Source organism: Polyodon spathula, chromosome 9 (genome assembly GCF_017654505.1).
Source record: "Polyodon spathula isolate WHYD16114869_AA chromosome 9, ASM1765450v1, whole genome shotgun sequence".
In the NCBI taxonomy this organism is placed as follows: Eukaryota; Metazoa; Chordata; class Actinopteri; order Acipenseriformes; family Polyodontidae; genus Polyodon; species Polyodon spathula.
Window position 1 is genome coordinate 13,557,971 of NC_054542.1, and position 22,208 is coordinate 13,580,178.

The following is a 22,208-nucleotide window of genomic DNA, read 5'->3' on the forward strand; positions in this document are numbered from 1 at the left end:
CTTGTCTTTTTAAGACTGCAGGTCTGCAGCACGGCAAGAGTTAAGATTACCTTTTTTTCCCCCCACGGTTCTCCTACCTGTTGTCCTTGTGTCGACTGGAACAACTGTGCGACAGCAGCAAAGGCATCAGAGTTGGGTAGCTGTGGCACGATGGGAGCCGAGTTAGTGGTGACCAGAGGAGGTTCTGTTGGGACTTTCACAGTCGAGGGAGGTGATTCTACTGAGGAAAATAGGCCAATTAGGAACATATTAACCATTAAATACCAATAACTAATATTGCCTTTCCTATTGTTTGAAATTAAAGATTATTATTATTTATTTATTTTTAAAGTGAAACCTCCAGTTAAATGTTTTGTTTTAGAATAATATTACATGTATGCTATTGTAGAACATGCAGGTTTTTTTTATTTATTTGTTCAAAACTGCATTTTACCTATGGCATGAGAGAAGAGAATTATTTCATTAGATTATAAAACAAATGACATTGATTTAAATTATTTATGTATTTTTAGTACAATACACAATTTTAGTACCACTGCTTTTCGATCATGTTGGGCAAGTCTGGTTGCAGTATGCCACAAAAGTTTTGAAGACATGCAGACAACTGAAAACTAGACAGAAACAAGCTGTATAAGTTACATTTTTCATTACTTAAAGAACTCACCTGGTATACCGGTATCATTATCCAATTCAGGCACCACAGCACTAGTGCTAGTTCCAGCTGCCATATCCAGTAGAGGCTGAATAATTTCAATCTTGAAAACTCCATTCTTTTGCCAAAGGTTCAATACACGCACGATCTTACTCTGTAAATAAATTATTTGAATTGTATTATTAATTTAGTGTATCTAAGCTGCCTATTATATTTCTTCAGAAGGCAATGATATTTCCGTAAGTCAAATACCTGTACAGTAAAAACCATACAGAAATGTTATAAAACCTCAGATGACAGCTGAATTACCTTGTCTTCAGTAGGACACAAGTACAAGTTTTGGAATGTTCCAGTGAGGTTTTTAATAAACCTCGGCCCAAACACATCTTTATCTTGTCCAAACTGGTGACGTGATTGGCGGACAATAGAATCAACAACATACAATCCTGGAACTTTATATTCTGGTTTACACTGGAAGCAAATAAAGGAGGATACAAGTCAAGAAAAAAAAGTTTTTTAAATGTAATAATAAAACACAACTAAAAACAGAGTACAGATTGTCCTACCTTTTTGATGAACTTCTCTACTATTTGGACAACATGTTTGTAAAGCTAGAGAGAAAAAGGGAAGATGTATAAATTAAATGGAATCAAAATATGTCAGTACACCTGCTAAGGGTATAAAACACACGACAGGTGTTATGATCATCAAAAATAGCACGGTTACAAACGCCACTGCAAATTTTTCAGACAAAATCGGAAAACTGAACACTTACTTTTCATCGCCTGCTAAAATGAAGTGAAGCTGAAAAATTTGAAAATCATGGCCAGTTGTTTTCTGTTGCATGTCTTATTACCAGGGATCGAAATTAACACCCGCTCACCCGCCAAACGCGGTTTAATTTGGTCTGTGGCAGGTAAATTTCACATACTTATACGCAACAGTGGCAGGTACGTTTTAGTACACTTAACACTTTGAATGCCAGCAGCTCTGTTCCAGTAGTGTGAGTTTGCGACAGACCGCTGTACCTTTAAACAGAAGCTGTTGGCTAAAACAAAAAAAAACAACTTGAAAACATTATGTCACCACAGCTTCTGCTTTCGATTGGTCTATTATTTAATATATGCTGCTATTCAAGTTTTTATTTTTATTTTTTTACACGCATCTATTTACGTATCTTTGAGTTTTGTTTATACGCACAATAAATGTGTTACAAATGGACACAACATCTAAAGGAAGATTGTTGAGGAAGCTTGGGTAACCAGAGCTATCCAATAAACTCCAGTTTCTCCCAGCTATCACTGTAGCAACTGATACATTTACAAATAGCCCTCCTACGTACCAAACTGGGGAACATATCTGCTTTACCACCATTCCCCCCGCAGGGTGACTCTGCTTTACTACCATTCCACCCGCAGGGTGACACTGCTTTACCACCATTCCCCCCGTAGGGTGACTCTGCTTTACCACCATTCCCCTCGTAGGGTGACTTCTCACTGTATACTATTTTGTCTGATAATGAGGATGCAACATTATAATTAGTTTTCCCTCATCTTACCTTAATAGCCTTGATTGCTGACTTTGTAATTGCGATCATCTTTGCCCGTGAAATTGGTGGCTTCATGTCCATCAAGCAGAAAAGCTATACAAGAAAAAAAAAAAAAAAGAAAAGTTTTAATATATTTACTGAACCTGATTTGGAAGGTGATCTTTCTGATCTCTCATACTTGGACATTGCATTTTAATGTAACTATTGTTCCATGAGAAGTCATTAACAAACTACTGGCAAGCGCAAGACACATTTCTCACATTTCTATGCTTTAGGACAGACCCATTGCTACACAAATCTTGGTAAGAGACAAGAATACCCAACACAACCACCTCAGTGTTGCCAGGTCCGCGGTTTTCCCACAGAATTGGGTTACTTTAAAAAGACAGCCGGCCAGGTCTGCGGTTTTCCCGCAGAATTGGGCTACTTTAAAAAGACAGCCCCTGGAAATATTTAGGAGTCACTGGTTGCTACTTTTTGGGCTACTTTCAAGAGGTCTTGTGGTTTTTTGGGCTAGTTTACTTTATATATATATATATATATATATATATATATATATATATATATATATATATATATATATATATATATATATAAAAGCCTGTCCGCTGTAGTGCACACAATGTAAAACTGTGTTTCCCTACAAAATAACATGTTGCGCATGACCACAACCACCACTGCGCATTATCATGCGCGTGGACAGGAGAGACGAACGATTATGTTAATTGACAGTGAAAAGCAGCCATTTTAAGAAACGGTAGAAATATCGAAACTTCTAAAAAGCAGGAAAAGCAAATAAGTTTAAGAAAAGTAAAGAACCAGAGATGCCACTGGGTAAGTGGGCTAAATACAGAAAAAAATACTGCAAAGACTGGGAGAAAGCAAAAGGGTTAAAAGAGTGGATTAGCAGTGTACCTGGCGATGACTCAAAAGTGTAGATACTGTAAATGTGAAGTCCGAGCACATCACAGCAATCTGTTAGCTCACTGACAGACAGAGAAACACACTAGAAACAAGGCTGAAAACAGTTGACAATTCTGTTAAAATATGTGACTTGAAGCTGGCAGCCCATATTGCTTGCCATTCCAGCATCCTCACCGTAGATATTTTGGGATGCATAGTGAGGGAAGTTGCACAGAAGGATATTAGTCTTTATAGAACAAAATGTTCAGCACTTATAAAATCTGTCATATGGCCCGCTATTCATCAAGAGATGCCTGAAGACATCAGCAAATAGCCATACTCTCTAATTGTAGACGAAAGCACAGACATCCGTGCAAACGAGCAACTCTGTGTGGTGTTAAGGTACTTCTGCAGAAAACTTGAACGTATTGTGACATCGTTTGCCGGGATTGTTAGCTTGCCAACCGGTGATTCTCAGAGCATTGCAACAGCCTTATTCAAATTCTTAAAGGAAAACCAATTGGAAGTGGAAAGATGCATTGGTCGGGCAACAAACGGTTGCAGTACAATGTGTAGGAAAAATAATTTGGTACTAACAAAGTTAAAGGAGGTGAATCCAAAAATTGTGTACATTAAGTGTGTTTATCATTCACTGCAGCACTGTGCATCTAAAGCAATGGACGTACTTCCTTGAAACATTGAGTACATGGTATCACAGATGTACTTGTGGTTTTCCCACAGCACTCAGCATCAAAATAAGTACCGCGATCTCTATGCCACCATTAATGTTGGAGAAGCCCTGATGAAGATTTAGCAGCTTTCTGACACAAGATGGCTCGCAAATAGCCAGTGTGTTGATCGAGTGCTTTCTCAGTACGAAGAGCTGAAGTTGCACTTTCATTTTACCGCAGGTTGATCCAACGAATCATGAAACCTCACGATTTTCCAACATTGTCATCTGCAATGGATTGTGACATAACATCTGACAGTAACAGCTTGCCACTTTCAGCAGTGGACTTCGGGATCAAGTTCCCGAAGATCAAGATCAAGATAAAACAAAGATTGCCACCCAATATCCAGCAACTTGAGTCACTTACAGTTCTCAGCCCAACTGTTGTACTCAGTTCCAAAAAGCCACAGCTGGCAAATGTATCATTTTTGCCACTATACAATGGAGATCTTGGCAAACTCTAACAGCAATGGCGAGCTTTAAACAATGTACACTGGGTGCACACTGAAGAAGACAGCCACATTGAAGAGTTCTGGGTTGAAGTGGCGAAACACACCAATGCAGCTGGTGACAAAAATTTCACTGAACTCTGTCTTTTTGTCTTATCTCTTTTAGCCCTACCATTTAGAAATGCATCAGTGGAATTAGCTTTTTCACAAAAGGCCCTAATCAAAACCAAACTACGAAACCGAATGCAAGAGAAATTGTTGGAAAACATTCTTAGGGTCAGAGCATACATATGCAGCGTAATAAGATGTGCTGCAACCAATTTCAGCCATCCAAAGCAGTGCTGTCACTGTTTACAGGCAACAGCTATGAAGCAAATAACGCAGAAGATGGTGCCGACCAGAGGAGCTTTTTGAAATTAAAACAAATAAGAAAAAAACACAATGTAAAAATGTTTTATTTTGTACATACTTTTTTCTTTGTACATATTTAAAATGGACTTCAGATACACCTGTATGATGATAACAGCTGGCCCTTGCACGAGGAGATTGAAGGTAAGCTAAAAATGTTTTTATGTGTTATATTTCAGTGCATGGGGCATACTTTCAATTAACTGTTAACTTTGTTTCTGTTTATTTAAAAAAAAAAGGCAAGCTGTTGGCTCTCTTTTTTTGCAATTTGTTAAGGTGCATTTAATTGATGTGGATGTTTAATTGATGTAATTGATGTGATAATCTAATTAGATAGGTGGTATAACTTTAAAAGATTGAACTGTTTTCTTCTCTGGGAAACAGTAGCAGCATTAAAGGAATCACACTGTAATCCGGTTGCTGGTATAAATGTTGATTGTGCCTTCAGAGTTTCGTATGATTTTTATTTTTTAATGACATGTGGATGAGCTGTGCTGGGGCTCGTCATTTTTATCTATATATATACTTTATCTATACTAAATATCTTTGCTTACAAAAACTTTAGATTTTTTATGCATAGGGCTACATGTTAACAGCAATAAGTTTGGTTTCAGTAAGAAATCTGGCAACCCTGAACCACCTTGTAATAGTGTTATTTTTCTCCAATAATTCTTTTCCTATAATACCTACAAATCACTGTGTTAAAAACAGGATTGTTATTCTTTATTCATATGGGAAAGTCTATAAAAAATGTTTAAAAAAAAAGAAATCAGCCGACGTTTAGGTTTGCGCAATTGCAACATTTTTAGGGATTGATTACTAGGTAATAATTGGGTCACAATAATCAAAATGATCTAAAAATCAGTGGTTCTCAAACTTTTTGGACCATGCCACCCTTCCTCTTGTCTGTGGTACTTGACCACCCCACCACCACAAACATGTACATATACCGAAAATTCAACATGCCACTGGCTTCTCTGTACGTCACTGCTGTTGTGTTTTAGTCTTTTAGTCTGTGTTTTAGAACCAGCCACTGGTCCATCGTAATAAGAGCAAACTTAACTGCAAACAGTAGTTTCCCAATTGTGTCCAATGCTTACTAATGTGAACACAACGAAGTAAGCCAAAAAACAACATATATCACCAGATAGCAGTAGATTTTGTAGAAACATCTATAAACTTTGACATACCAGGAGGTAACAGGAGTAAGATTTGCTTTAAGTTAATAGACAGTACAGTCGACTACATGCATTTGCATATCGGATACTATATAATATTTTCAAGATGAAGACGAATGTCATTGCCAGTGCCATTATGATCAATTAAAAGTTCTGTATCTCCGGTTTTACAATTCCAAGAGAGCTAATCTACACATCATCTAAATGGTAAGTACTTGGGCTAATTCGCTGCAAGTTTTTTTTTTTTTTCCTCAACTTTATATTCTGGATATTTTTGTGTTGGGTACTTCTGCAGTGTTTGTTTTTTTTCAGTGTGTGTGTGCGCTTGCTGGGCAGAGCTAACTTTTATGACTGTAGACAAGAGTAACTACTATACCAACATCACTTTTTTTATTTCTTTTTTTAAACTTCTTACAGTTAGTTTCACATACACATTTTTATTTTAGATTTGTTTTTTCATTTTTTTTAAACTTGTTTCTCCTCAGGTGATGTGATGCCAAAAGTTGGGTGTTTGTGTATGTCTGTGTATAGCTAATTTTTGTTTACTTTTTCTAGTCTAGTCATTATTTAGCTATGCATTGTTTATTATTTTTTTTAGCATTATCATTTTTTATTCGATGTGTAAAAGAATGAGGAATAATTATTTTGTTGTTTTTTTATTATTGGTTTAGTTTTTATTTTTACTTTGTGTATGTAGACTATATAATGAACAAAAGACATTATTATTAGACATTAAGTCATTATTATTTAGCCATGTACTTTACTATTAGTTTACTGTCTGTGTGTAAATAGAGAGACATTATTTAGCTGTAATCATTATTATTTAGTCATGTGTTGTATTTTATTATTAGTTTACTGTGTGTGTGTGTGTAAAGAACAGAGGCATTATTGAGCTGTAGTCATCACTATTATTTAGCCATGCATTGTATTTAGTTTACAGTGTGTGTAAAGAAGAGACATTTAGCTGTAGTCATTTAGCCATGTACTGTATTTTATTATTAGTTTACTTTAACTGTGTATGTAAAGTCATTATTAATTATTATTATTATTATTATTAAACTTTATTCTGCTTGTGAAAGGATGGAGACTCTAGTATTATTATTATTATTATTTTAATGTTTTATGTGGGTGTGTGCAAGCCAGAAAATGGATGGAGACAATCAGTTCAGCATCTGGTTCAGTCACTGAAGATGAGGAGGGCCCTGACTGAGGAGGAGATCGAGATCCTCCTCATGGAGGACCACGAGGGCATGGACACCATGGAGGAGGACCTCCCTGATGAAGAGCTGCTGCAGGAGGATTTTCAGATTTGGCACGCCCCTCCCCCCGAAAGTGATTCTTCTTGAACTAAAAAAAAAAAAAAAAAAGTAATTTTCCATACGTGAACAGGGTGCTGCATGTTAAGTTTCATCATTTAGCATGTTACCTCATTGTTCTTACTTTCATGTTGCCTTACTCAGTATGTTTACATGACAAAAACTGAAGTCAGAAAACTGAATTTCTTAAAACGTCACTTTTCTGTGTTTACATGATTAACGATAGAAAATTAGAATTCAACTGTATACATGGATTGAAGTTTTCGGAAAATGCCAGATATTTTCTCATGCTAAGTACTCTTGTAGTCTAAGTATGATTTGAACAGACCGACATTTCTGTGACAGAACGGAGGCCAATCCATTCAGTACTTTATTGAAGTGTCAGGTCATAAATTCAAAGTTTACTATACTTATCTCTATTCAGATTCGCCACAATGTGCAATCAGCCTTTCCAACAAACAGCTCATCCTGTTCTATATTACCAGTTTCTTTTGCAAACATTATTTCAAATGATCATGTCATTTTAAAACTGGAAAACATTTGCTGCTTCACTATGGGCTATTAACAAATACATACGGACTTTAACAAACGTATTACTTTATCCCTATCTAGACAAATGGATGTATGCAGACTGACTACAGATTATTATGATTTTGTTTTCTAAACCACGTGCAGGAGAAAAGGGTCAAAGTGTGCACATGTGCAGTATGCTATTCCAATAAGTTTTCTGAAAAGTGTGTTTACATGATATACATTTTATTAGTTTTTGGAATTTAATCGGAATTCTTAAGCTCATGTAAACGCACCGATTGTTCATTCACTGTTCTAATTGCATATTGCCTCATTGTTCACTGTTCTTATAGCATGTTGTTTTTAGCGCATCACTTTGTATGACTGTATGATACAGTTAAATGCAGAATTCTCTTAATTGCATGAAGCTGCGCGGTCCCGAAGTCCAGTGTACATTGAATTATACACTTATCCAAATTATAATGCAAACAATGTTTGACAGTTTAAGAAAAAAAAAAAAAAAACATTCGAGTGTTTCAGCAATAGCACTGACGTAGCGAGCACAGCAAACGACATGACAGCGAGAAAAGCCGGCAAGACACAGAAAATGGCAAAGAAAACTCGAGCCTTCATGGAAGCAAATGGTTGACAGTCTTGACAGGTTTTTTTTACAGTTTTTTTTTTTTTTTTTTTATCAGCCATCAGCTGAAGACTCTACACATTTTCATCAAATATTTTTTTCCTATGTTGTAGTCAAAAGATCTATAGTAAGGTACTGCACACACCTGTTTAACTTATGTTTTATTGTACAGTATTACAATAACTTAGTTTACGCAGACTGTTATATACTGTACATTATTTTACTTTTCATCTTGTGTGTTGCCAGAGAACAGTGTGGAGTGCATAACGTATTACTATTGGTTTATTTTTCTTAACTTGTACAGTATTTTGGGTTACTTGCAAGAAGTTATTTGTAATAAAATATATAAAAATAACTTACAATAACTTAGTTAATGCTGGCTGTTATATACATGATTTTACTTTTCATGTGCGTTGCCAGATAAATGTTGTTTGCATTGAACATAGAACATATTTCAAGTTGGTTTATTTTTCTGAACTTTTTCAATATTTTAAGTTACTTGTCATAAAATAGAAGGGAAAAAAGTTATGAATCTGATCAAAATGAGTCATATATACACGTACATATAGACCTATTGTCATTGCATCCCATTGTATTCCCTCACACCGGTCCCAAGCCCATGCAATTATGCAGTCGACTGTATATAGGTTAAGATGTCTGCGGTCATTTTTGCAACTTTCTTCCTCAGCTTAAAAAAAACAATATCACTGCTCCCTCACACAATAGTGGGTAGACTGAATCAAAGTAATTTCCCCTTGCCCAATAAAATTACACTGAACTTGTTTAACTCCACCAAGAAGCTCTTTATGGGACAAATCAGGGAAAAGTAGGTTATATTCAGGAAGAGAAAGGAATTAATTACACAAGAAACTATTGATCAAATCAAATAATGTTTCAAACCCACCAACAGAAACCAGCCGTCAAGAGTGAAACCACAAAGAAATTCCTTATCATATATTAATGGTAGCTTTTTGTGTGAAAATGTTAAAGGTTCTAATTGTGTTTTGCCCATCAAAGGGAGACATCTAAAGTATCCCAGTAAGCCATAAATCACAATTTAAACAATTCTCACAGGAAGTGAACCTAATATTTAAATACAATTACAGTATGCAGATTAACAGAACCTACAGAAAGTGTGCATTCTTTCATGCCTTACCAGTATTACTGAAGTTGCTGTCCAAAAAACACAAAAAAAACCTTACTGTAAAATTGTAATCCTAGCAGGTCATCACTGATAGCATTGGTCTAAAAGTGCTATAAATGAGCGTTGACAACCAAAAATGGATACGGGCTCTACATTGGCAAGGCCAAAATAACCTTCAGTTCAATACATTTGTAAAGGACACCGAAGCCACTAAACTTAGTCAAGGCCAAGATGTAGGACGCTGTGCAATTTTGCCTAGGATTCATATATAAAACAATTATTGGCCACAGAAAAAAACAACAGTTTAACTTAATAACTATTTATTCTGAAAATGCTGTTTTTTGTCAACCAACTTTTTTTTTGCCTTAAGAGCCATTGGCTTCTAGGCCAAATCCAATTGCTGGGTGCCACTTTAGCAGCAAGTTGGTTGCTACGTTATTCAACTGCTTAAAATACTAGTACTAGTAGTTATGACATTAAAGTGTTACTAAAACAGTAACTTATCTTAGGAATCTTGTTTGTTGCCTCCTTCTGTTGAACAGATCATCTATACAGCTGAATGAACTATGTATTTTGTATTTTAGATATTTCCAAGTGTTGTGTATTACAGCTGTAACATGAGAAACAGTATGCTGCAGATCGCATACTCAGTGTTAGTTAGTGGAGTCAATGTTAGTGGAGTCCTGGTCTGAGAGCATGTAAAAAAACTAATGTTTGTTTCCAGTGAGTTCATTCTGTTATTTACAATATTAAAATACATAAATCCAACCCAAGGGCACCAACGTGATTTCATAATCACTCTTAAAACAAAAAAGAAATACAGAGAGCCTCTTATGCTGATAAAAACTTTAATTCAAACAAACACAAATCAATCTTTTCTGAGTGATTCACACACCAATTGTTACAAAAATAAAATAAAGGTCACTTCCATCGTTAAAATAAAATGGTATAAAAAACATTTAAAAACAAACTTTCATAATGAAACAATACAAAGGGCAACTTGGCAAAAAATAAATATTTCTGGGTATTTTTTTTTTTTAACTAAACTCGGTCACACCACTGAATACATAGCGTATTATTATATGTTTAGCAGATGTATTTATCCAAGTTTAGATTAGACTAGAAACTTAGATACAGCCTTAGTGATACAACAGCACAAATAAGCAATGTCAGTGAAGGAAAAGTTTTAAAAATTTGTTTTACAAAAAAAGATTTCAGGCAAACTGGTTAAAGATTTACCCATGACTGGAGTTTAATAATGAATTGTTCAATCTGCAGTGTCTGCGCAACTGTAGTTTGCTAACCGCGGTTACAAAACCTGTACAAACAATGTGGCTTTGAAAACAAATAAAAAAATAAAAACTTGAAGGCAATGGAGAGTGCTCTGCATCACAATGATAAACAGCTGGATGTACATACAGTTAGACATTTACATTTAAGAGGCTTTTATATAGTTTCAGTTCTTGAAATTCGCAATTGCAAAGGATTTACAGTTTTATTTTGGTGCACTGCTGGACACTTGATTCAGGAAATAAAAGGTCTGCTGTTTTTAAGCATACACATTCTAACCCCTTTTGTGAAAGCACACATTTTACTAGTTAAAAAAGAGAACTACATAAGGTAGTGAGAAGGTATTACACAAAAATAAATTAAAAAACAGAAATCTATGAGCTTCAAGATTGTGTTTCATTCACTATTACGTTATCTCTCTACTTATTCACGGAGCTGCTATTTGAACCATGTCATAGCTACTTGCTCAGTTTTCTTTGAAAGAATTTGAGCAAAACCAGTAACTATCTACCTATTGTGTGTTAATTTTTAGCGTTACTGTTTTTGGGGGAATAACATCATATTACAAGACAGCAAGTCATTGAAATGTCTATATAAATTTGAACTTTATATACACTGAAGACATGAAAGGAGTCAGAATGTGTATTGCACCGTTGCATTTTAAAGTATTGCAATTTTAAGCCCATTCTGTCACAATTCAATTTAATTCTGTCTAATCTCACCCTTTCTGCAGTACTTAATTGTAAATTCAAAGTAATGGTTTAATTATCGTGGACAAATTGTTGTGCAACCATTGCTTACCTGAACATTAGGTCAATCCTAGAACACTTCGCTGCCGCTTTAGACAGCTCTTCTTCCTTCTTTTTAAACGTTTGAGTTGGCATGGTGCTCACAGATGGAAAAATCAGTGAAACTGTCAGTGAGCATGTGTGATTGAAAATTCCTAGAAATGTGGTCATAGTAAGCTCAGTCTAGCAGCGTCCCTTCCTCCGTTTGCCGTTAATTAACAAATGATAAGTATTTCTTGTGGCTTAGTGCTGGGAAGTGCAAAGTATGGCAACAACAGTACATTATGATAATGAGTCATTTTCTTGCAGGACGAGTTTCATACTTGGGTGTGTCAAATTTTGTGTTGGGCATGTAAAATTTAGAGCTACATGCCAATCCTAAATAACATTGACAGTTTAAGTTATTATTATTATTATTATTATTATTATAAGTTGAGTACATGTAGCCTATACAGTTACCAGACTAACATTCACCTTAAGTAATGCTTTGTTGTTGGGTTCAACTGCAAAACTCGTGCCTTGAGTATGCAGGAGAGCCTACACTGATGCCTCATCTGCAGAGCAACTGGGGTACACAATATAAAACAGCATACAAACGGCACACACAGACATACACACACGGCAGTTAACGTTGAACAGCTCTATACAGTTTGCCCTCTGGACTTCACAACCTCCATTACAGTATTAGACCTACTTTTTTTCTTCAAAAAATGAAAAAAGCAGTCTAGCACCTCCAATTCTTGTAAATCCAATAAGAAGCACAGCAAAGGTATGGTTTATTGATTATGCTGGCATGATCTCCCCCTCTACTACCACCGCTATAGCTAGTACAGTAGTGAGAGGAGTGGCTGACATTCAGAACCACGTCCCCCAAGGGAGTGGGTTACGCAGTAATTGTTGACTTTCCCACACCATACACTTAAGCAGGTTGAACAGCACGTGTTTAAATTTAAGCGATGACTGGCACTTCCTTAAATCACATAATTACTGAATACCTGCTCACTAGGGACTGACGGTACCGGAATGCTTAATACTTCTGAACCAAAAATACAACTTTTGGAACAATCTTGGTTGTTTTTCTTCATTTTTACTCCAGGGTAGTTCAGATGAACAAATGCGGATTTTGTCTGAAGTTTTGTAGGGTGCCATCTCATTAAATGTTCATGTAGATTAGTTGTGTTACCAGAGTATCCCAAATATTACTTTCTTTTCTTTACCTTCTTGACATCTAACTTTAGAAAATAACTGGCAAACATTGGAAGGCAGTGTATTTGCAGCTTGATCAATACAGCATTTAATTCTAAACCAACGCTCTCAACTTGCTCTGTTACTCCTGCACAGATCCAATCCCATCAACAAACAATCAAAGGGGGCGGGGCAGGGGGGTGAAGGTGAGTTCAATCGCACACAGATTCAGCGAGTCAGACCTGAGGGGAGGAGAGAAGCTCTGCGCTTAATACAAAAAAATAATTGCAGATTCCAAATTTTATAATAAATAAATTTAAAAAAAGGAAACTTTCCTTTGCTTAAACCATTTATACAAAAACGATGCACAGGCAGGACTGTTGATAGCTGTCAAACAATAGAATGCATCAATAAATCGATGCATCGCCTCAGCCTTACACATTTCAAATTGTAATAACCAACAAGGTACTGCCAAGTACACTACTGCCAAAAGTTTTGCATCATCCTATAGAATTACTGTAAAAATTGTTTTATAGGTTGCAACTGGCATAAAAGTCACCCCCCCACTTTGAGACTTATTTAAAAAAAAAAACACTTTCTCTTCCTACACCAAATTGAACACAGATAAATAAAGAAAAATACATAGGTTTAGTTTCAAAATAACCCCTGGTTGCAACATTTTATTCCACTTATTTCAGCATTTTTCGTTTTTAAACTGCTAATAGAAACTATTGTTTTTCAAAATTTCAAAATAATTGGTTCAAGTCAATTTAAGTACAATGTCAAAATACAACAAAATAGACATATTACTGCTGTAAATTCCAGTAGTAACAGTGTAAACCTGTGACAAGTGGTACTTGAATGGATTTAAAAAGTAATATGAACAGAGCACCAGTAAGTACAATCAAGTTATACATCCCACATCAAATCTGTATTAACTTATTTTAGCTTAACAAGCACCCAAAAACTTCAAAAACATATCTTCGTGTTACTGAACATTTCTTTCCAAAACCATACTTGACAATATAGTTCCAGCTGCATTGGTTTTTACACAATTGTTGTATAATTTACAATTTTAAAGAAAAGTATTAAAACAGTGCTGCTTGCATCAATTAAACAAGCAAAAAACAAAACAGTGCACCATCTAATAACCAGTAAATAAAACATTTTAGTGTTGCATATGGTGCAGTACAATTTCATTAACCCTTTCAGGACCAAGCATTTTTCAGTGGGATGCTCCCCCAGGACCAGGCGTTTTTTGGCTGTAGTTGACTCTCTTCCTATAAAACACATGAGATACTGAGATACATGTATAAAATGTGTTATTCTATGACCCAGGGGACCTTACAATACTTCCTGAAAGTTTTGTTGAAAAATACTGATGTTTGGGCAAATTACAAGACATTGTTTCACCTGAGTGACTGCAGTGACATAATACACGTTTATTCTCAGGGTCTTTATAAGCAATAATGGACGCTACTTTTCTAAAAAAAAGAAATATTTACAAATAAAAACAGTTACTCATTTAATTATCAGTAATAAGGGAAAAAAAACCTACCTGATACATTTAGTTCATGAAATAGTATATGCTTACAGACACTCTCTTTTAAAATTTATAAAAGTTGTAAAACATATTAAAAGACATGACAGAATAAATGTTGTAATATAATGATAAGTCAAATGCATCAGATTTACAGTGTTTCCCCCTTTTTTTATTAGCTCTAAACAAGTTTCTGCTTTTGTTTCTTCCTGGCTGCTGTAAACAGTCTCCACCCTTTAGACACCAAATGCCCCTCTCAGTGACATCACAAAAAAAACTATCAGGAAGTGAAATTCAATCCCTCCCCTATCCATTGATGTGTGTTTCAAGCCTGTACTGCAAAGTATGGTGGCCCTGTAAGTCTAAAAAACAAAGTGCTTTTTTCTTCTTCTCATGTTTACACGATGACGGTCCTAGAAGCCCACTTCAGTATGATCGTGTTAACACGATCCCGGATTAAACTTCCAGCTGTACAATAATACATACATTTTGTTTTCTTAACCAGAACCACACACACACTACATGTCAGTATCATTGAGTTGCACTGACATGAAGAACAAGTTACAGTATGTATTAAAGTCATTAAAAATACTCCATTCAAACAAAATTATTATGGCTTCCAGTAGGCTTTTGCGATATCATTTTGTAGATTGCTTGATTACAGGATGTTAGACCTAAAACACACACACACACACACACACACACACACACACACATATATATATATATATATATATATATATATATTTTTTTTAAATGATGTCTCAATTCTAAATTTCTAGGTGATGCAAAACTTTTGGCCACAGCTGTACACTTAAACTTCTTATACGCTGTTGCTCCATAGAAGAACAAGAGGCAGTTTCCTTAGCTTTACCTTGATGCAAGATAGGGCTGCCACAATTAAATCAAAAATCAAATTTTCAATCAATTTCATTCCTCATTATAAATGCTGGATAATCGATTCACTAATTATATTTTTGTAACGTGCATAGTTAATAACATTATTTAAGTTTATAAATGAAAATGGACAGAACACCCCATCTTGCTTATTTACAGTATTTCTGCCAGACAAGCAGTGGGCGTGCTCTTCTTTTCCTGATCATGTTAACTAGCATCTGATTTGCTGGTCCCATCCTACCAGCGAATCAGTTTTGAAAATGCTTTGTAAGTACTGCGCTCTGTGTTTTCGATGTATACAAACAAAAAAACTTGCCGTCTTGAATCCAGAGCAGGACGTCAGGCTTGAATTCCTGGCAAACAGCCTGTAAATAAATTGAGTACAAGAAAACTGACTGTATATAGTTTACGCTTCTTTGTAGTTTCAAAATGAACCGTTATATAATGAATATTTAACAAGATTCAGTAACGTAAAAAAAAAAAAAAAAAAGATCAGCAATGTATGCACATTATGGTAAGTAAATCAATTTATATTATTACTATTGTTATTATTATAAGCAGGGATTTCCACATTGTGTGTTTCACAGATAGTGAAGGTTTTAACAAGATGCGCGATGCTGCAGCTGTCACAGAATTAAAAAAAAGACGGTTTTCATAACTTTGTGTCTAGTTTATATAGTGTACATTCCAAAGTACCGTAATCTGTTTGGAATAACTATTTTAGTAATACCCCTGTAGTATGTTAAACTTGCTTTAGGCTTGGCGAATGGTTTATTTATTTATTTATTCTCTTGGCGCTTTCAATGCATAATTACCCCTCGCATTCAATTGTTAAGCAGAAGCTTTTAAACAACTGCAATGATATTAAAATAATCACGTCAGAGGAGAGGAATGCAGCGAAAATGTATGCGGGCGGTACAATCATTGATATTTATTCGAACTCTGCGATTTTGTGCACCCAATTAATCAATTTGGAGGCTTAACTGACAGCCCTAATGTAAGACTGTCAAGGGAAATAATCTAAAATTAGTTTAGGGGTGGATGTATTTAAATAAATAACATAACAAAGGTACAGGGAATTATGCTTGGTGACACCAGTTGAGCGCTGTTTATCTTCATAGCCAGAAATATTAGTTTTGGGGGTGTTTTTGGAGTTATGTAACATTGTGTGGGAGTGTGTTTTTTTTTTGTTTTTAAAACATTTGCCATATAGTTAGGGTGTGTTCACACTGGGTCCATTTAGAGGGTTCGGTCTGCACTAGGTATAGTTTGCTCTTTAGGTTTGCTAAATGTGAACAACTGCTGGACTTGGTCCTTTACACACAGGAAACAAACTACAGAAGTAATCTGATTCGGAAGTAAACATTTTGCACGTAGTTTAGTTCATATTCTGAGGAACAAAATGACTTGGGGGAACTTCATTAGGGTTACCTAGGAAAACAAGGTCAATCCCAGTTTTCAGCCTTCACTTTTTGTCCTGGTTGGAAAAGGTAAGAGTGTTAAATCGTCATGGTTTTGCTATTGTATCCTTTTTTTTTGTAAACTACAAAACTGTATCAGAGTGCTCAGCAAGTTAATAACAGCGTAATTTATTAGGTAGTGTTAGCGCCACTCAAAAATAAAATAAACACTCTTATGGATAATGTGTGTATCACATGTTTAAATGGTAATAGCTGACCCACTTTTTTTATCCGTCTTTTTGTACATTTAACGTGTTTTCACTAGATGACAATATAAAGAAAATAATGAATTATGATGTGCAATAATACACCTAATGTTTAATTTTTAAACTATCAATGTGTTAGTATGTACTGCTAAGGCGTCAGTGAATTGAAGGAAATCTGTTAATCCTAAATTACATGGACAGTGTGAGGAACTGAAACTCTAGAAAGAAATGTGGTCAGACACCAAAACCCAAGCCGAACTGAACAAAACTCACAGAAACAGTAAAATAGTCTGTTTTTTCTCAGGCTACTTTGTTTAATGCAGAATTGTGTAAATGAATATTGCTCTACTGTGGGCAAAGCAGCACAACACATTTTTGTCCCAGATAGCTTTCCATAGAGATCACGATGCTTTTTTTCATTTGCCATTTTTGAAACTGTAGCAAAAATTCTGGCGAGACAGTAAATAAGTGCAAGGTATTTGTCATTTGTAGTGAATACGAACATCTGAATTTTGTATCCAAATACATGTAAAAAAAATATTAGTTTGAATATTCTGATATTTGTCCCAGCACTAATGATAATCTCATTGCCATTTCACTCAAACATCATCAGAAACCACAGCACTTGCCAAAACAAACGTTTGCATAATTTTTGTTTCAAAAGCAAAGTGAGTTATCTGAGATTCTCGATTTCAAAGTTTCATGACCGAAAACATTTGTATCCTATGTAGAAGACTACTGCCTAATAATGTAATAAAAGGTATGCAGCGGCTACAGAAGTGCCAGCAAAGGCTCAAATCGGCCAGTTAAACTATATAGCTCAGTCATGTTTCCCTCCCCAAGCAACAGCTGCTGCCCACTCTGTGGAGACCAGTGCCCACTGTAAAGGATGACAGAAAACAGTAATGACTGACAGTCCCACACCAGCTGCCATTTCTGTGATGAAAGCTTTCATCTTTCTAATGTAGGTTCAACAAATTATATATATATATATATATATATATATATATATATATATCTATATATATATATATATATAAATATTTACTTTAAAATGTTTACCACAAATACTGTAACGTTTTGAGATGTAGACTTTGTTGAGGACTTGGGTAAACAAAACTGATCAACTTTCCCCAACCTAATTTGAACTTTAAAACCAAAGTAACAGTTATCGATTCCTCCATTTCTACAGTAAATGGGGTACTGATGCTACACAGATCTTACACAATCTTAGCTAGGTAGTCTGACAATATGTTATAAATGTCAGAAGTCTGTTACGAACTGCTGCTAAATACAACTCAAAATAACAATTTTAAGATGAAATGAGGTAATAATAAAAAAAAATTTAAAAATCAATAAACATGCAAACATGAATTGAATTGTAGACCCTTAACGGCAGTTTTCACAGGCAGTGCCTACAAAGGTACCGCAAAATGTTCCTGTCAGGACAACTGAGGAAGTCAGCACCTCCAGTCACTTTTTTAAAATTTATTTTTAAGTAACAAAAACAATTATTCAGTGCCGAACATTAACTACTTTAGATGTGTAATGGCTGCAGTACAGGATAATGACTTTAGTTTTAGGGTTTCGGTGTTGGGAGAGGATTATTAATTGTTTTATTAACAAAAATATGATAACCAATCAGAGTGCAGTGTCCTGACAAGAATATTTGGTGGTACCTTTGTAAGGACAGTGGTTTCACAGACCATGTTAGTACTAATCTTGGACCTCTTTACCTAAATTAACATTAGGTTGTGATAATCTTGATCTGTGAAACCAGCCCTTATGTTCAGATATCTACACCTGGATTATCTCTAGTTTTGATGAAGGGGGATTATTCCACAGGTTTGCGTAGGGATTCCTTCAAAGAAAAATCTGGCCTATCCTGCAATATAACAACAACAACAACAACAACAACAACAACAACAAATGCACTAGGTGCTCCTGTGGATACCAATCCTCTGCTAATCTTAAAATGACAGGCCAGCGGCTAGTTTAATCAAAAAAACTTCATACTGTCCACTTTTAGTAAAGTATTTGGACAACATGATATTTAAATAAATAGTATAACAACTGACATAGTTTTAGTGATATAACTATCAAAACGTCCTCCTGGTAGACCCCAACTCACTCCATGATGCTGCGTTCATCATACAAATAAAGTACCATTAACAGATGCCAGTGATCGTTTAAAATAAAATAAAACACAATGTACAATACTAGAAACAACACCATATCTGACAGTTATGGCAGGACCACACCGTGCTGATCATAGTACTCCACCACCTACTCGACAGCAGCCCCATTCATTTACGCATCCCGATTGACCTGCAAGATATTCCTACACAACACAAAACCTGGTGAACTAGACAATAACTAAAATAAACTATGTTGTTCCCGATTTGCCCGTCTACACCCCTAGAAGAACTCAACCCCCTAAACCATTGAGTGTTGTTACTGCGGCCTGGGAAAGAGTCCATCCTGCGGCCTCCATGCTCACTGCAGGAAGAGGCACTCGCGCGCTCACGTGATGGTAACCAGAGCCTCAATATCAGGCCTGTTTTAGAAGAAAAGTCGGTCCAAAATTTCAGCTCACCTCTTGATTGAAAGCGTTAACAGCATCCATGGTTTCCGGTCTCGGTGCTTTTCCCTTTCACCCCTGTATGTGCAATGTTTATCCCCGGCCAGGCAGGTCTAACATGTCCGCTCCCAATAGCTCTCAGCTGTGGACGCACGGCAGTAAGGCAGAGAGCGCGGGGCATCATGGGATAGCGCACTGCTGCCACCCTCCATTAGCGGCGAGCTTGTGCTATCAACTGTAGCAACCTCAGAAAAATGAGATAGGGTTCATAAGAGTATGTTACGTAATGATCATCATAGACGGGATTTCAGTGGCGGTTGTCGTAGGAGCAATAACTTTAGGCCCCATTAATTTTGAAATAGTTTGTTTATCATTATAGAAGGTTTTTTTTTTTTTTTTTTTACAAAAATGTTCTCATCATTGTACTGGATCCTTGAATTTACTGCGTAAAGCAACGTATAACTTAACCACTCATAAATAAAGATGCATTCAACATTTGCCAACAGTTTTACAGTACGCATCATAGGTAGAAAATCCCCCACATCTTAGCATGCCCGGTCGGGCATTTAGCTCTAAATTTTACATGCCCTATACAAAATTTGACACACCCAAGTGTGAAACTGAAAAACATTTTTTCTGCTGCTGGTGATTCCACAACGATAGAGGACTTCTGGACTGCATGTCCTGCTGTGTGTCAACAGTCTCAAATGTTCCACTGCTGCATCCTAATAGTTGCCTTTTTTCCCCATCAAATAAGTATATTTCCAGTGCTTAATTTGCGTCGGGGCACAGCCCCTGGTGCATGTGGACGCGCAGAGTCATATTCCCGGTACCTCTATTTAAAAATCTCATTAAATGCTTGCTTTTTAAATTCCCAACACAGTTGTATCAAGTCTGCAGGTGCGCGTGTAATGTTTTTTATTTATTTATTATGTTTATTTTCTCACGGTACTGTATATGTCAAGGTCAGATCATGCAAATGAATGAGAACTGAAAAAAAATAGAAGTGAGATTTGTGATAGGCCTTTCTGTTAAATTCAATTGGCATATAATTTCATAGGGGTCAGACTCATTCCAAATTAGTGGGACTTTGTGTCTTTATGTGGACGGACAGCTAATGTTCAATCTAATTGAGCAATGTTTTATTTTATTTATTTTTTTGTATTTTATGTGTGGGGCTACTGCACAATTTATAATGGCCAGATGGTACTGGTGAGTAGTGTAAGCATTATGAGTTAACAGATCAAATGTGCAGTGCAGTCGGCTCTCCAGAAAGGCCCACTGAGAGAAATTGTCTTGCAAAAGGGGAATGCATATTTCACATATTACAGAATACGTATATCGTAGATTTGCATATTATTTTTCTGAACCATAGTTTACTGGCGCAACTAATATGCTGTCCATTTCTTATGTTCTGTTCAATTTTCTCTGTCCTATCCTTTGTTACATATCCACAGTTTTATACCCGGTCCTGGACTACTCCAGGGACCCGGTACACCCAGTCACACCTTACTCACCAGCTAACAGTCCAACCAGACTGCTTCTGTCTAATTACAATCACAAATAGACCAAATACTAAAAGACTATCAGGTGACTTAGCCATTTCAAAGATCCATTTTCCTGTAATAAAGGTGTAATAAATTTGTGCATACTGTAGTTCAATTTCTCTGAAAAGTGTCGTCTTAATCCTATAACAATATTGTAGCGTTCCAGGGTAAACAAAAGGGAGGTAGGTGACCGCAGCAAGATCTCATTCAGGTTTTATTAAGAAGGTCAGCACACAATAACACAGCCCACACCAGTGTGCAAGCTGCCCCTTTATACCCCCCTCTTCATAGATGTCATGCTCCCTCCGGTACAGCTACTTGGCCTGGATGAGCCCTCTCGTTGTGCCTGTCGCCATGCTCCCTCCTACTCCGCTCCTGTTCTCCGTCCAGTAAGCCGACCCAATCCCGCTACCATTCTCTGGAGACGCTCTGTTCCTTTTCAGCACCCGCTTGAATCACTGCTCTCTCCGCTCACAGCTCTAGACCCCTAGACACTTTTCAGCGCCCGTCGTAGTCCACTACTCTCTCCGATTGCATTCTGGCTCCAGTCGGTATCCTCCTTGCTCCCTTTGTTTGTCCCCAACGCTTTCGTTCCAGGGTAAACAAAAGGGAGGCAGACCACCGCAGCAAGACCTCATTCAGGTTTTATTAAGAAGGTCAGCGCACCACAACACAGCCCACATCAGTGTGCAAGCTGCCCTTTATACCACTACCTACGAAAACATGTAACATTTAGACATAACTGGAACCACGACTCAATCATGCTCCACTCCACCCCGCAGGTGCACGCGTTCACATGCATAGGCACTCAGGACAAAATACAGAACAGAGACGCAAAACCATATAACACATAACAAATAGTCCAGATCGCTACAATATACTGGAATGTTTTCTGAAACCTGTATTTAGGTAACATTTAAGTTAGAATTACTTTAACTACTGTACCTGAATTGACCTGTACAAGGTTTAATGATGGCAGTCAAGTAATTTCACTGTGGATTGAAGTGGAGTGATGCAATGGGTTCCATGTTCAGTAGATGATGATTTTGGACTGCATATAGTGTCAAGCTTGTGGGTTTGGTATGGAGCGCCATTTTTGCCAAAACTATCCAGCCATTGATTTGTCAATGAATTTGTCATTGTTTGTCAATTCATGAATTGGTCCATTTGTCCAGCAATTCATCCATAAATTCATCAGTTCATTAATTAATTCATAAAGATATTTGTTAATTCAA

The 22,208-nt window shown here is 36.3% G+C and overlaps 1 protein-coding gene across 2 annotated transcripts in view; it reads right to left on the reverse strand.

Moving 5' to 3' along the window:
- Window positions 1-19,604, reverse strand: part of LOC121320413 (SR-related and CTD-associated factor 4-like) — a 35,607-nt gene extending 16,003 nt beyond the window's left edge. Inside the window, exons 1-6 of one of the 2 annotated variants that reach the window (XM_041258718.1) lie at window positions 19,442-19,604; window positions 2,211-2,294; window positions 1,219-1,263; window positions 962-1,123; window positions 665-806; window positions 78-217 (exon numbers count right to left, since the gene is read on the reverse strand). In XM_041258718.1, coding sequence (XP_041114652.1) covers window positions 78-217; window positions 665-806; window positions 962-1,123; window positions 1,219-1,263; window positions 2,211-2,294; window positions 19,442-19,471 — 603 coding nt within the window. In that variant the 5' untranslated portion in view covers window positions 19,472-19,604. Of the gene's footprint in view, window positions 1-77; window positions 221-664; window positions 807-961; window positions 1,124-1,218; window positions 1,264-2,210; window positions 2,295-19,441 lie in introns of both variants that reach the window. The other variant, XM_041258717.1, reaches the window with a different exon arrangement.
- Window positions 19,605-22,208: the final 2,604 nt, after the last annotated feature.